The sequence below is a fragment of the Heteronotia binoei genome, chromosome 19 (assembly GCF_032191835.1).
Source record: "Heteronotia binoei isolate CCM8104 ecotype False Entrance Well chromosome 19, APGP_CSIRO_Hbin_v1, whole genome shotgun sequence".
In the NCBI taxonomy this organism is placed as follows: domain Eukaryota; kingdom Metazoa; phylum Chordata; class Lepidosauria; order Squamata; family Gekkonidae; genus Heteronotia; species Heteronotia binoei.
The window spans coordinates 43,480,523-43,496,234 of NC_083241.1; the positions used below are offsets into that span (position 1 = coordinate 43,480,523).

Below are 15,712 nucleotides of genomic sequence, written 5' to 3' on the forward strand. Positions count from 1 at the left end.
TCTTAAGCAGACTTCATCAGACTGCTTTCTGCAGTCTGATGAAGTCTGCTTAAGAGCATACGAAAGCTGACATTCTGAATAAAACTTACTTGGTTTAGTGCAGTGGTGAAGTGTGCGGACTCTTATCTGGGAGAACCGGGTTGGATTCCCCACTCCTCCACTTGCAGCTGCTGGAATGGCCTTGGGTCAGCCCTAGCTCTGGCAGAGGTTGTCCTTGAAAGGGCAGCTGCTATGAGAGCCCTCTAAGCCCCACCCACCTCACAGGGTGTCTGTTGTGGGGGAAGGAGATAAAGGAGATTGTCAGCCACTCTGAGCCTCTGATTCAGAGAGAAGGGTGGGGTATAAATCTGCAATTCTTCCTCTTCTTGCTCTTTTAAATGGCTTTGTGTATCTCAAATGTTTTTATTAATGTGGGGTGTCATCTTTAGAAGGGGGAAGGGTGTGTGTGAGAGAGGGGCAGGGATTCTTACCAAAAAGTCTGCAAATACAGATTCTGCAGTGGAATAAAGTTGTGAAGCCAGATGACAGGAAACCCATGTTTAGTGCTGAACGTTGAAAGCAGTGCTATCCGTCAGTGCAGGGGCTGGGGGGGACGTGCCAGTCCCTTAACCACAGGAAAGCGACATGCCATAGTTTTACACACACTCACATTGCACCTTGCGCTGTTATCTTCAGTTCTGACGATCTGAAGAGCACCGAGATGGTGTTAACTCTGACAGCTTGGCCCTGCTAATCTGAAACACGGCTGTTTTCACTTCCCAGAGCCTTTTGAAGAAACGGAGGAGAAATGGTTATCCTTGCTGGAAAATTCGCGTTGGCTGGAGTACGTGAGGTAGGTGCATCAGTGACCACTGGCAAAGAGGCTGGGCTGTGTATAAATCAGGAAGTCCTCATTCAGGTTGTGCCTTTTCCTATATAGTCACCAGGAAGTTTTAGCTAAGCTTTTTTTTCTCACTCTTAATGTGGGGATAATTGCAGGCCGAGGCATGCCCTAGGAGTTCAGGGCTGTTAGAAAACAAGACCAGACTCTTGAGAGAAAATGGAAAATGGAGAGCCAGTTTGTTGTAGTGGTAAAGTGTGCAGACTCTTATCTGGGACAACCGGGTTTGATTCCCCACTCCTCCACTTGCACCTGCTAGCATGGCCTTGGGTCAGCCATAGCTCTGGCAGAGGTTGTCCTTGAAAAGGCAGCTGCTGTGAGAGCCCTCTCAGCCTCACCCACCTCACAGGGTGTCTGTTGTGGGGAGGGGAAGGAAAGGCGATTGTGAGCCACTCTGAGGCTCTTCAGAATGGAAGGCGGGATATAAATCCAATATCTTCATCTACCTCAAAGGGTGTCTGTTGTGGGGGAGGAAGGTAAAGGAGATTGTGAGCTGCTCTGAGACTCTTTGGAGTGGAGCGGGATATAAATCCAATATCTTCATCTACCTCACAGGGTGTCTGTTGTGGGGGAGGAAGGGAAAGGAGATTGTGAGCTGCTCTGAGACTCTTCGGAGTGGAGGGCGGGATATAAATCCAATATCTTCATCTACCTCACAGGGTGTCTGTTGTGGGGGAGGAAGGTAAAGGAGATTGTGAGCCACTGTGAGACTCTTTGGAGTAGAGGGCAGGATATAAATCCAATATCTTCTTCTACCTCACAGGGTGTCTGTGGTGGGGGAGGAAGGGAAAGGAGATTGTGAGCCGCTCTGAGACTCTTCGGAGTGGAGGCCGGGATATAAATCCAATATCTTCATCTACCTCACAGGGTGTCTGTTGTGGGGGAGGAAGGGAAAGGAGATTGTGAGCCCCTCTGAGACTCTTCGGAGTGGAGGCCGGGATATAAATCCAATATCTTCATCTACCTCACAGGGTGTCTCTTGTGGGGGGGGGAAGGGAAAGGAGATAGTGAGCCATTTTGAGACTCTTCGGAGTGGAGGCCGGGATATAAATCCAATATCTTCATCTACCTCACAGGGTGTCTGTTGTGGGGGGGGAAGGGAAAGGAGATTGTGAGCCGTTCTGAGACTCTTCGGAGTGGAGGGCGGGATATAAATCCAGTATCTTTTTCTTTTCTTCATCATAGAAAAAGTGGTGCCGGAGCTCATTAGCGCAACTCATTTACATATTGCACCCCTGACATCACCAGAAGGTGGACTCAATTATACCAGCTCAAGCATCTCCCTTATAATGCGTCTTAAATTATAATTGTCATAATAAAACCTTACTCCCATCATACTTTTTAAGTGACCTTCTCTGTGGCCACAGTGGCATGAGGAAGATTTCCATCTGTCTGCTTGATATGTTTGGGTTCTTTTCCCATTTTGCGGGGGGGGTGGGGGGTGGGATGGAAATATTAGAAAGTTTGTCAAATCTTAGAGTTCAGTAAAATTCTCCCAGGGGGAGTTGAACAGTGGAGCCCAGAAGCAAGTTGGTTTTGAGGGGCGGAGGGGGGGGGGGGGGGAGAAAGAGCCCAATGAAATTTAGAGGGTTCTGGAACTTTGCTCCTATGAGCTCCTGCCCACAATGAGGCTTGTACATCACCATCATCACCTTGAAATAAAGGAGAGGACGGACTTCTTAGCTTCTTTTAACAACTCATGCAGCATCGTGTGTCTCTTTCTTTCTTTTTGTTTAGACTGTTCCTCAAGCATTCTGGAGAGCTGGTCTATATGTTGGACAGCAAGCACGTCTCTGTTGTTTTGCAAGGTAGGCTTCGTGCCTCTGATCCCATGAGGCAGAATGGTGCTTTCTAGGCTCCATTGCTGATGTTCCCTTTCCACAGAAGAGGCGTCCCAAGCTCTATAGCGCCTCCTGGTGCTTTGGCAACAGCCCCATCCTTTCACACGCACCATTTCTCACACTCCTGGCTCTGGAAACCATTGGAGCCTCAAAGCTCGCAGGGAGAGTTGAGTATTCCTAGTTTTCAAAGGTGTATCCAAAAAGGTTGAGACCGAAACCGTATCGAATGTGGCTAAACACACAGTGGTAATATCAAAATATACAGTATATCGCATTTATAGGAAATATTAACATCACAATAAAAACCACATGTATGTGGTTGTGTATATAAGTTCAGTTAAAGAGAGAATGTAATTTTCTCTCTTTTTTCCTACCATTTTAGGTCTACACAGTATTTGATAACTTGGTTTTTAAATTTTGTTCTGTATATGAAGTCTGAAATGTATTGATGTTTAACTCATGGAGTGTTCAGCTTGTATTTTACCACTAAGGAAGGATTTTTTGGCCAAAATGCGTTTGGTTCTTGTATAAGGACACACTTTGTATCTTTTACCCTGTATTTAGCCTTGGGTCAGCCATAGCTCTGGCAGAGGTTGTCCTTGAAAGGGCAGCTGCTGTGAGAGCCCTCTCAGTCCCACCTACCTCACAGGGTGTCTGTTGTGGGGGAGGGATGTTGTGATTGTGAGCCACTCTGAGTGGAGGTTGGGATATCAATTCAATATATTTTTCTTCTTTATATCCTGACATTTGCCCTGATATTAGGTAAAGGTTGTAGTTTTTAACTACAGCAAAGCACCAGAAAGACAAAAGAAAAAACTCTTCTTTCTGAGGGGGTGGGGGTGGAGGGTTCACACAAGAAACTAATTTTCCACATCCCTAAGCTGCTAATTTCATAAGAACATAAGAGAAGCCCTCTTGGATCAGGCCAGTGGCCCATCCAGTCCAACACTCTGTGTCACACAGTGGCCAAAAAACCCCCAGGTGCCATCAGGAGGTCCATCATCGGGGCCAGGACACTAGCAGCCCTCCCACTGTTGCCCCTCCCAAGCACCAAGAAGACAGAGCATCACTGCCCCAGACATAAGAATATAAGAGAAGCCATGTTGGATCAGGCCAATGGCCCATCCAGTCCAACACTCTTTGTCACACAGTGGCCAAAAAAAAAAGAAGGTTCACAAGTGGGGCTAGAAGCCCTTCCACTTTGCCCTCCCCCCAAGCACCAAGAATACAGAGCATCACTGCCCCAGGCAGTTCCAATAATATGCTGTGGCTAATAGCCACTGATGGACCTCTGCTCCATATTTTTATCCAAACCCCTCTTGAAGCTGGCTATGCTTGTAGCCGCCACCACCTCCTGTGGCAGTGAATTCCACAAGTTAATCACCCTTTGGGTGAAGAAGGACTTCCTTCTATCCGTTCTAACCTGACTGCTCAGCAATTTCATTGAATGCCCACGAGTTCTTGTATTGTGAGAAAGGGGGAAAAGTCCTTCTTTTTCTACTTTCTCCATCCCATGCATTATCTTGTAAACCTCTATCATGTCACCCCGCAGTCGACGTTTCTCCAAGCTAAAGAGCCCCAAGCGTTTTAACCTTTCTTCATAGGGAAAGTGTTCCAAACTTTTAATCATTCTAGTTGCCCTTTTCTGCACTTTCTCCATTGCTATAATATCCTTTTTGAGGTGCGGTGACCAGAATTGCACACAGTACTCCAAATGAGACCGCACCATCGATTTATACAGGGGCATTTATGATACCGGCTGATTTCTCTTTTCTTCTCCCCCCGTCCGGTGCGCCCAGAGGAGGAAGGGCGAGACTTGAGCTGCTGTGTGGCATCCCTCGTCCAGGTGATGCTGGATCCTTTCTTCCGGACCATCGCTGGCTTTCAGAGCCTGATCCAGAAGGAGTGGGTCATGGCTGGCTACCCTTTCCTGGACAGGTGCAACCACCTGAAGAAATCGGACAAAGAAGTAAGTGCGACGCTTCAGAAGAGGCGGGCCTGACCGTTTTCATCCATTCTTTAGGACAGCAGTCCCCAGCCTTTTTGGCACCAGGGACTGGTTTCATGGAAGACCATTTTTCCACGGACCGGCGGCGGGGATAGCACTGGGGTTTTCGCCGCCCCAGGCTGCCCCTCCCACTCATGCCCATCTCTGGCCCCCGAGGGGGTTTTTCAATGGGGGGGGGGGAGAGACTGCCTCCCCACTAGATGGCCAAGCAGCAGCCTTCCTCTCCCATTTAAAGACCCCCCCCCACACCGATCACCTGATTCGTGGGGGGGGGGGTCTATAAACGAGGGATAGGCTAAGTTCACAGCAGTGCTGCCCCTTCCGCCAGCCGGGGACCCGGACAGATGAAAGAGGAGGCGTGGCCTCGCTCCAAGGCTGCCTCCCTGGCAAAGGGAGGAAGCTTCAGAGCGAGGCCACGTTGCCTCTTTTGCCTGCCTGGGTTCCGGGACAGGCGGTGGGGCCGCTGTGCTTTGCTCTGTGGCCCAGTTGCTAGCAGGCCACAGACCAGTACCGGTCCACGGCCCAGCGGTTGGGGAAACCTGCTTTAGAACAGCAGGCTTCCACGTGAAGGTTCGGGATGCCTCACCTACCGGCTGTGAGCTCCTTAATAGCTGGCGTTTTCGTTCTCCTGCGCTGCAGAGAGGGGAAAGGCTGCTGCGCTTCCGCTTCTCTGTCCGTGCATGCTGAGTGGCAAGGGACTCCTCTTCTGTGCTCTTGTGTCAGGTGTCCTTTGCTCTTCAGAGCCTCCAGTTCTTCTCACAAACATCAGCACATCAGTATTTTGGGAGGGGGGTACCTGTGTGCATGATCAGAGAAATCAGGGGTGGCCAACGGTGGCTCTCCAGATGTTTTTTGCCTACAACTCCCATCAGCCCCAGCCAGTATGGCCATGCTGGCTGGGGCTGATGGGAGTTGTAGGCAAAAAAACATCTGGAGAGCTACCGTTGGCCACTCCTGAGATAGATGAATCAAAGTCCCCCTGTCAGAACTGGAGGTGGCATAAAAAAGGCAGAGGAACAGCAGAAGCGAGAGCTGGGTCGAGAGAGAGGAGAGAGCCGCAAGCAATTTGCCCCAAACCGTTGAAGAGCCAGAGAGACAGCGATTCAAAGGAGGTTGCATTAGGGCCTGGGGGTGTCGAACTCATTTGTTATGAGGGCCGGATCTGACATAAATGAAACCTTGTTGGGCCGGGCCATAGGGAGCAGAGATATAAACTTTATAAAGCACACAGACAAACACGAAGATTTTTAAAAACTTAAAACATGCTGAAAGTATTAGCACTCATTGGTCTTAAAGGTGCTTTCTTTGTATCTCTCCCATGGATCCAGGGAAACTGGGCAAAGGAAGCTCTGGCTCTTTCCTTCCTTCTCCAGGGAACCAGGAGGGGGAGGAGCCTCAGCCAATAGAAGGAATAGAGGCTTGGCTCAGTAACTCTGCTGTGTAATTGAGCAAGCCTGGCAAAGCAAGCTGTGATGCAGAAGGAAGCAAGAGAGAGGGAGAAGGAAGCAGATAACAGCCAGTTGCTCAGGGGTCTGATAGGAGCCTTCCGGGGGCCCGATTCGGCCCCCGGAACACATGTTTGACACCCCTGCATTAGGGCTGTGAAATGAAGCTCTCCCCATAAGCCAGTGGAAATTTTATGTTGCTTCCGTCCCAAAGTCTTCAGCAGATGTGGCTTGTGTGTATTTTTGTGTATGTTTTTTTTTTTTTATCATACACCTGACAAAATCAGCTTTGGGCTTACAAAATTCCGCGACAAATTCCATTAGTCTTTGAGGTGCCACATCACAGATTTGCATGGTTACTCCCCTGGAATCTTTTCTTAAAATCTGTCCCACCCCCCCCCAGGAAAAGTAGAATTTCCTAAAGAAACATGCAGTACAGTTCTCCAGGGGGGAGCGGTTTGGTTGCCCTGCAGAACACCACATTTCCCCCCACCCCACTGCCAAGAGATCATGAGTGTCCCTCTTGCCCAAGGTAGAGCTTTTCTGGTAGAGCTACTCCAATGCGTTGGTTACTGCCCAGTTTGGGCGCGCTCAGATGAAACGTGGAGTTGAGTAGCACCGTTCTGCGTTCACAGTGCTGATTTTAGTGGTAGTAACGACTTCAAGATCTCGGCGAATTCATGCACTTCTATCCGTCCTTCCCCCCACCCGAATCCAGTCTCCCTTATTCCTGATGTTCTTGGACTGCGTTTGGCAACTTCTGGAGCAGTACCCGTCGGCGTTCGAATTCTCTGAAGCTTACTTGACGATATTGTACGACAGCACCCGCATCTCGCTGTTCGGCACGTTCCTCTTCAACTCTCCGCACCAGAGAGTGAAGCAAAGCACGGTGGGTACAAGAGTTCCATCCCCGTTTTGGCAAGGCGGCAAATTGCTAGTGACAAAGAAAGCAGCTCTCCTTTGCGCAGACACCTTTGCAAACACCTAACATTGTTCAGAGGGGCCTTGACGTCTTAGGAAGATAAGGTGCCCCAAAGGTAGAGCTGTACCAAGAACCAGGTAGCAGAATTGCATCATGGTGTTATTCCTATAACACAGGGGTCCCCAACCAGAAGCGGTCCGTGGCCTGTTAAGCAACTGGGCCGTGAGTTGTATAATTATTTACAATGTGGTAATGATAATAACACGACAACATTGGATTTATATCCTGCCCTCCACTCTGAATCTCAGCGTCTCTGAGTGGCTCAAAATCTCCTTTCCCTTCCTCCCCCACAACAGACACCTTGTGAGGTGGGTGGAGCTGAGAGAGCTCCCCCAGAAGCTGCCCTTCCAAGGACAGCTCTGCGAGAGCTCTGGCTGACCCAAAGCTATTCCAGCAGCTGCAAGTGGAGGAGTGGGGAATCAAACCTGGTTCTCCCAGATAAGAGTTCACACACTTAACCACCACACCAAACTCATAAAGTGCACAATTGTATCATCCCGAAACCATCCCCCCCCTCCCCCATCAGGTCCATGGAAAAATTGTCTTCCACAAAACCGGTCCTGGTGCCAAAAGGTTGTGGACCGCTGCTATAACAGAACGAGTTGAGGACCTGTGAGGAATCATGCAGGGGTGACATTTGGACGGGACAGTTCCTCTTTGGGGCTGAAGAAAAAGTTTGCTGCTCACATAACCCTGGACCTTACTAGCATAGCGCTACAGCACTATTGTGCCATTGCACATCTTGCTGAGATTTGGAGGCAGGTGAGCTGAAAGCTGCTTTGCGAGGCACAAAGAAACTGGACAGTGCAAAAGGGTATTTTTTTTTTCAAAAAAAAGAAATCTCACCCTCATTATTCTGAATGGATAAATAAAAGGATGCATACTTTACAACCCTCAGAATATTATTAAGCAAGTAACTCTGAGCTGGAGAGCCCAGCTGCAAGCCCAGTGATCCTGTCAGATCTCGGAAGCTAAGCAGGGCCAACCCTGACAAGGAGGGAGACCACTAAGGAATACCAGAGTCGGGAGGCAGAGGCAGGCTCTCAAGCCACTTCTCTGAATGTCCTCTGTGCCCCAGTAGGAGTCACCTGAGGTCTCCAGAACTTCCAGGCACAGGGGCACAAAAACACACCCACGCACCCAAAATGTGAAACAGAAAGAGTATTATAAGCTTAACCCCTTCGCCCCGCAAACACACTTTTCCTTCAATGCTCAAATGCCCTTAACGTTCTTTACCTCCCAGAGAGCACTAAACAGGATTATTGCCTATGGAAAACACTTTAAAAGCCCCATAATTTACAAACCAAGGCTCACTCTGGTGGTATTCATGTTACACTTCTGCGTTTGGCTTCAGCTCGTCTTGAGACTGTACAGAGGTTTCGTGTTTTCTTAGGGTGGCCCGCCCGTCTCTTTGACTACCATCTGGGTTCTCCTTTCCCATAGGAATTTGCCATCAGCAAAAACATCCAGCTGGGAGACGAGAAAGGCCTGAAGTTCCCTTCGGTGTGGGACTGGTCCCTCCAGCACGCCCCGAGAGATCGCACGCTCTTCCACAACCCCTTGTACATCGGCAAAAGCACGCCGTGCGTGCACAATGGGGCTGTGAAATCCTTTAAACGGACAAAGGTGAGAGACTCGGGATGCAGGCCAGAGGCGCGGTTTCAGCTACAGAGGTGTTTCTGTAAGGATGGAGCCCTTGGGCAGGAGGGCGTTCTGTCGGGGTGCCCTTCGCACGTCCCCAGAGACCTTGGCAGTTGGCACATGAGCTTGAACTCACCTGTCACAAGATGATAGATTTTCTGTCTTTTTGCTGAGAGGAAATCTGTGCATGGGACACGAGCAGGTTGGAACTGCTCTACAAGGTTCAATAGGGGGTTATTTGGCCCGGGGTGGTGGTGGTTTGAGTTGCACTAGGAAATGTGGCTCAGCAGTTGACTGTTCCCTTGGGGGGTGGTCTTCATACGTTCAGGAGCCTGTGAGCTGTGGAAAAGGATAGGTCCGTTAGCAGCTCCTAGCTCTAGTGACAAAAGGGAACCTCCATGATCAGAGGCAGTCAGCCTCTGAATCCCAGAGCCAGGAGCAATTTCTGTGGAAAGCCTCGGCCTCTGTGCCCTGTTGATGGCCCTCCAGAGGAACTGATTGGCCTCTGTGTGAGACGGGATTGTTGGACTAGGTGGATCCTCACTGGTCGGGTTCTTCTGAGGTTCTTATGAAGGCCTTGGCCTCTCTGCCCTGTTGTGGGTCCTCCAGAGGAACTGATTGGCCTCTGTGTGAGATGGGAGGCTGGACTAGATGGAGCCTCCCTGGTCTGATCCAGCAGGGCTCTTTTGATGTTCTTCTCAGGGGAAGGCCTCGGCCTCTCTGCCCTGTTGTTGACCCTCCAGAGGAACCGGTTGGCCACTGTGTGAGGCAGGAGGCTGGACTAGATGGACCCTCCCTGGCATGATCCAGCAGGGCTCTTCTGATGTTCTTTTCAGGGGAAGGCCTCGGCCTCTCTGCCCTGTCGTTGGCCCTGCAGAGGAACTGGTTGGCCACTATGTGAGACAGGAGGCTGGACTAGATGGACCCTCTGTGGTCTGATCCAGCAGGGCTCTTCTGATGTTCTTCTCAGGGGAAGGCCTCAGCCTCTATGCCCTGTTGTGGGACCTCCAGAGGAACTGGTTGGCCTCTTTGTGAGACGGGATGCTGAACTAGGCGCACCCTCACTAGTCTGACTCAGCAGGGCTCTTCGGAGCACCTTTTCCTGACCTTTCACGTTAGCGATCGTTTCCATCTCGACTACCCGCTTATTTCTCAGAACAGATTCTCAGTCAGTGATGCGGTTCAGCCTAAGGAAGGCCTCATCCTGCTGGGCCCAATACTGCTGGTGTAACAGCGTAGAAGTTTTTCCATGGAAGCCTTCTGGAGATAGAAAGAGGGGTGTTGCGTAGCTACACAGGCACCCAAACCGATAATGGAGCCCATTTCTAATAGTAATAATAATCATCGATACCTGCATAGCAATAATAATGACAGAGATCTCTCTAGTTCATTTCCAAACACTGATCTGATGATCTTCTAGTGGCCCCCCTGTTATTTCCCTGTCTTTTGCCCAATGGCCCAGGCTAGCCCAGTCTCATCAGATCTCAGAAGCTAAGCGGGGTCAGTCCTGGTTGCTACTTGGATGGGAGGCCACCAAGGAAGTCCAGGGTTGCTACGCAGAGGCAGGCAATGGCGAACCGCTTCAGTTTGTCTGCCCTGATCTGCGTGGCTCAGGCTAGCAGAAACCTTGAAGGATCTCAGAAGCTAAACATGGTCGTCCCTGGTTAGTACTTGGATGGGAGACCACCAAGGAAGTCCAGGGTTGCTACGCAGAGGCAGGCAACGGCAAACCACCTCTGAACATCTCTTTCCTTAACCTGGGTGGCCCAGGCTAGCCCAGTCTCATTGGATGTTGGCATCTAAGCAGGGTTGGCCCCGTCTAGTACTTGGATGGGAGACCACCAAGGAAGTCTAGGGGTGCTACGCAGAGGCAGGCAATGGCGAACCGCTTCGGTTTGTCTGCCCTGATCTGCGTGGCTCAGGCTAGCAGAAACCTTGAAGGATCTCAGAAGCTAAACATGGTCGTCCCTGGTTAGTACTTGGATGGGAGACCACCAAGGAAGTCCAGGGTTGCTACGCAGAGGCAAGCAATGTTGAAACACACTTCTGTTTGTCTTTTGCCCTGACTTGGATGGCCCAGGCTAGCCCAATCTCATCAGATCTTGGAACCCTAAGCAGGGTCAGTGTTGGACGAGGGACCTCCAAGGAAGTCTCAGTTTCCATACTGCACCTAACCAATCATACAGTGGTTGCCAAATCTTCTTATTGTCTTATGAACATATGAAGCTGCCTTCTACTGAATCAGGCCCTTGGTCCATCAAAGTCAGTCTTGTCTACTCAGACTGGCAGCAGCTCTCCAGGGTCTCAAGCTGAGGTTTTTTCACACCTATTTGCCTGGACTCTTTTTTGGAGATGCCGGGGATTGAACCTGGGACCTTCTGCTTCCCAAGCAGATGCTCTACCACTGAGCCACTGTCCCTCCCTCTTGTACATTTCCTTCTCGTAATTTTGCAAGAAGCAAGTCCACTTCAGTTGTTTCTAAAAGTTTCTGAACAAAATCTTCTTGTTTAGGTATTTTTTGCGATTTCCACAGTCTTGCATATATTATTCTTGCTGCAGTTATTGCATGAATCAAGAATTTGGTTATGGGTTTGGGAAGCCAACCCCTTCCGAACATCTCTTGCCTTGAAAACCTTAATTTGGATGCGACTTGGTGGCACTTCACACGCACAGAGCGTTTACTTACTTACTTGAGGGTTTATAATCTGCTTTTCGAGCCAAATGATAACGCAGACGGCAGTATTGTTTTATGAAAATATTATGAAAACATCTGAAGGGGAAACTGCCAACCAAACGAGAAGCTTTATCTAAGCATCAGCGAGACCAGGGCCGGAGAAGCGGAACTCCCATCGCTTCGACAAGCCTGCTTTGAAAGCATAGTTTCATCAGCCTGTCTAAACAGGCCGTGCGTGGGAATCACCAGTGGCCAAGGATTTTGTAACCGCAGAGTTGAAACAGAGCGGGCACGAGGCTTGCAGACAGTCTAATCCCAGCATCTGTTTAGCGCCCAAATATTGAGTATTTTTACTTTTAACGGAAAGGCTTTTTTTAAACTAGCATTGTAAGCCGCTTTGAACCGTGAGGAAAAGGTGGGATATAAATGTTTGAATAAGCGAATAGATATGTCAGTCTGAGGTGACGCAAATGAGAGCCCTTTGCTTCAAAGGAAGAGCGTACTTTCTCTAGAGGAAGCCATCACCGGTAGTGGAACAGATCCATGGGATCCAGCCCAGTACTCGCTTGTGTGTTAAAAGCTTTTTAAAATTTAAATTGAAAAAAATTAAAAGCCAACACATCTAACCAGGTAAAATATCACCTGCAACGACTTTTAATAACCAGAAATGCAAAAAGGTTTTGTATGAGTAATCAGTCTTACACTCTGTGTAGCCAGGAGTTGGGACAAAGACCTTGATATAGGTAACTGTTTGCAGAGGCCTTGGCTGATGGGCAGTTAGCCATTATCGGGACAGGTGCCCTGTTCATCTTTATACCCCATCTGGGCCCCAGAGAGCCAGAGGCACAGCTGTCCAGATGTGGTTAGCGTGGGAAATGCTCTGTGCGACTGCATTAATAGGACCTAAAAGTAATGATTTCCGTGGAGACTTGAGCTAGATTCGAGCCCAGTAGCATCTTAGACAGCAACACGATTTCTGGGTCACGAGCTTTTGAGAGCAATGTTCCCTCTAAGCTGAGTTAGCGTGAGCCAGCTCACAATTTTTTAGCCTCTGGCTCGCACATTTTTGTTTCAGCTCAGGAAAAATGGCCCCGGAGCAAACTAATTTCTGCAGCAGCTCACAGTTTCAATGCCAGTAGCTCGCAGAGTAGAATTTCTGCTCACAAGACTCCGCAGCTTAGAGGGCACATTGCTCGAGAGGTGTCTGACAAAGGGAACTTGGAGTCTTGAAAGCATGCACCCCAAAAATCTTGTTGTTCCCTTAAGGTGCTGCTGGACTCGAATCCAGCTCTTCTGTTGTAAACCAACATGGCTCCCCTCTGAAACCATCCAGGGGAGGGGGACTGCAGTGTCACCGGAGCTCATTGCATGGCGGCCAAAGGAATCGGCCGGAGACTGACCCTCTGTTGTCCCTTTTGCCCCCAGAAGAATTACAGCTCGACTCTGCGAGGCCTTCCCCCGTCCTTAAAGAACGGGATCATCAGCGAGCAAGACTTTCTTCCAAGAAGAAATTCCCTCATCCTAAAACTGAAACCCGACTTCCTTCAGCACACGGACAGCAGTGCCCACGGCACAGAGCAGTATTTCAGAGAGTGGCTTTCCAAGCCGGTGGACCTGCACGGCGTGATTCTGCCCCGTCTCTCTGGAACGCAAATCAAACTCTGGAAACTCTGCTACTTCCGCTGGGTTCCCGAGGCCCAGATCGCCAGCGGCGGCTTCATCACCGCCTTCCGCAAAATCTCGCTCTTGGCAGACGAAGTAGACATGCTGAACCGGAGCCTGCGGCTGCACAACAGCAGCCCCCGGTTTCTGGCGAACAATCCCGAACCGGATCAGAGCCGGATGTATTTCAGAGTGAATGAGCCCAATGACGCTCCGGTGAGCCCGGAATCTCTCTCTTCCTCTTTCCCGTTTTCTCCCGTGGGAAACCTCTGCCGGAGGAGCATTCTGGGAACGCCGCTGAGCAAATTCTTAAGCGGCGCCAAAATCTGGTTGTCCACGGAAACGCTCGCTTACGAGGACTAGCCTCTTTTGGAGCACGAAGGCGGAGACGAGAGACCGGAGCTTCTTTGCCATGCAACACCTCCTGAAGCTGTAATAATTTTATACACAAAGGTTACCTATCTTTTTTTTTTTTTTTTTTTTGCACAGAATATTTAAAAAGCAAGGGCGTCGTGCTTCAGGAATCACGCAGCGTTGTCATTCTCTGCAGCTGTCAAAGCGGCTTGTCTCGCTTCCATCCCTTTCTGCTTTTCTCCTTCTAGCCGGTTGCTTAAAGCCTGCAATCTTCAAACCCCCCCCCTCACTCCCCACCCTCCCTCCCATCCTGATTTGGCCCAGCAACCGACTTGTATGTTTTGGTCACGTTGCCAGGCTGCTCTCTCTAGTCGCTGACCGAAGCGAATCGCTGCGCCGGCTCAGATTAGAGCAGCGGGCGAAGACGGGCAGCGAAGGAAATGAGAGTTGCCGCGTTCAGATCGGCCTGCCATTAACTTGTGCAAATGCCAGAGCGATATGTTCTTTTGTCAGGTCCCGGAGTAGCAATCCTGTCCAGCTGATGCAGCATTTTAAAATCCCCATGGATTTCCACGGGGCTTTAAAATACCAGCTCGGCCATCAAAAAGTGTGAGATTTAAGCGTCTCCGCTGGATGGGACTCGTGTGCCAGGCTGATCTGGTCCATCTTGCAAGTCTGTGTTTTCTCCTCCTCGGAGTAGACGTGCTTGCCCTGAAGAGTGCCAAAAATCGGCCCACAAAACTGAGTCTCTAAACTGTGTTTAAGAGGGGGGGGGGATCCTCAATCCCTCCCCTCGTGGGAGCAAACTTCCTCCCTCTTGCTTTAGCGGCAGTTAATGCAAATGTTAGCCTGAATCACAGTTAATATTAGTGCTAACTGTGGCATCCTCTTGACCCCGGATCTGAAACCATGGTATAAGTGGGCCTCAGAAGCTAAGTGGAGGGACTCCCGGGGAAATTTGGCTCCTGCGGCCTGAACGCCAGCTGGGAGATGGGGGTTAATTATTAGCTGCGCCAGCCCAACGCAATCAAACTTGTCATTTAGCGGCGGATGAATTGTAGCCTTTTGAAGTGCCTTTTTCCCCTTGCATCCAACCAAGACTTCCTCTTTCTCCTCAGGATTTGATTTCTTTCATTCTAGTGCGCTAACGTGCTCTCTCCTGTTTGTGTGAACCCGGCCTCCGTTATCCTTTCGATGCTGCGGTTAAAAGCAAAAAGTATGATTGTGAGGCAGCGGTCAGTATTTCAGCCTAAGAGTCTGAATGAAGCTGGCTTTTAAGATTTCCCATGAAGGGAAATGATCGCTTAGCTTTTGTTTTAAAGTTCTGGACCGGCGGACAAAGCAAAAAAAGTTTTGTCTGACTGCAGCGCCCTTGGGATAACATAAGGCCACATGGAGAGAAACTTGGCGGTTGTGTTGGCATGCTCTGGAAGTCAGTGCTATTGTGGGTTCATTACTGGGTACCAGTATCCGGGGGCCACAGGACAAATGTCAAGTCTAGAATGAGGCCAAGACTTTAAATTCAGCAGCGGTCGGCTAGTAGTAGCTATTTTTTGGTGAGATGTCATCTGAAGGTGGGGATCAGTTTTGCGGCATGCTTCCAGTCCCTTAAAGACGCCCGCTTGTCTAGAAGGTCACTGAGACGGATAGAAGCTAACCCCCCCTGTCTACCCCAGCCATTGTAGGTGCTGCTGAGACTGGCCCCGATCCAACTCTGCGCTAGAAAGCAAGCTTCTAGTCGGTTGTTCGCCAGAAAGCCTCCCAGGATTCCAGCTTTTAAAAAGGGCGGGCTGTGTGCATACAGATGGCACCTGAGCCCCTAGCGAGACTGGAATTGCTGCATTTGTGTGAATGTGGTGACCCCTTTCTCCCCCAATCTCGCTGAATATGTCCGATAAAGGGTGAGATGACCACCTTAGCTGGATGCCCCTGAAGGGCTAGCTGACGGTGTGATCGCTCATAGGCCTCTGCTTCTGGGCTGAGGCAGGCTTTTCTCATCAAGATTTCTACTTTTTGTTCCCTCTAGGGTTACATTTCGTGAGCATCCGGGTTATGTACCAGGTCTTTGATTACTTAACACCTGATAGTCTTAAGTACATTTCAGAACGTGCCTAGTGTTTTTGCTACTTTTAACAAACTCAGATGGAATGTCTTTTGCCAGTCAGGATGAAGACGTTGGCTTTTTGTTTGCTCACGAGTCCGAACGAGGTCCCTCTTTGCAGAAA

At 49.8% G+C, this 15,712-nt stretch overlaps 1 protein-coding gene across 2 annotated transcripts in view; it reads left to right on the top strand.

Moving 5' to 3' along the window:
* MTMR10 (myotubularin related protein 10) overlaps positions 1-13,657 on the top strand; it is a 65,752-nt gene extending 52,095 nt beyond the window's left edge. The window contains exons 11-16 of one of the 2 annotated variants that reach the window (XM_060259958.1): positions 763-832; positions 2,618-2,688; positions 4,521-4,690; positions 6,893-7,063; positions 8,600-8,782; positions 12,897-13,657. In XM_060259958.1, coding sequence (XP_060115941.1) covers positions 763-832; positions 2,618-2,688; positions 4,521-4,690; positions 6,893-7,063; positions 8,600-8,782; positions 12,897-13,496 — 1,265 coding nt within the window. In that variant the 3' untranslated portion in view covers positions 13,497-13,657. The remainder of the gene's footprint in view (positions 1-762; positions 833-2,617; positions 2,689-4,520; positions 4,691-6,892; positions 7,064-8,599; positions 8,783-12,896) is intronic. The other variant, XM_060259959.1, reaches the window with a different exon arrangement.
* The last annotated feature ends 2,055 nt before the right edge of the window (positions 13,658-15,712 follow it).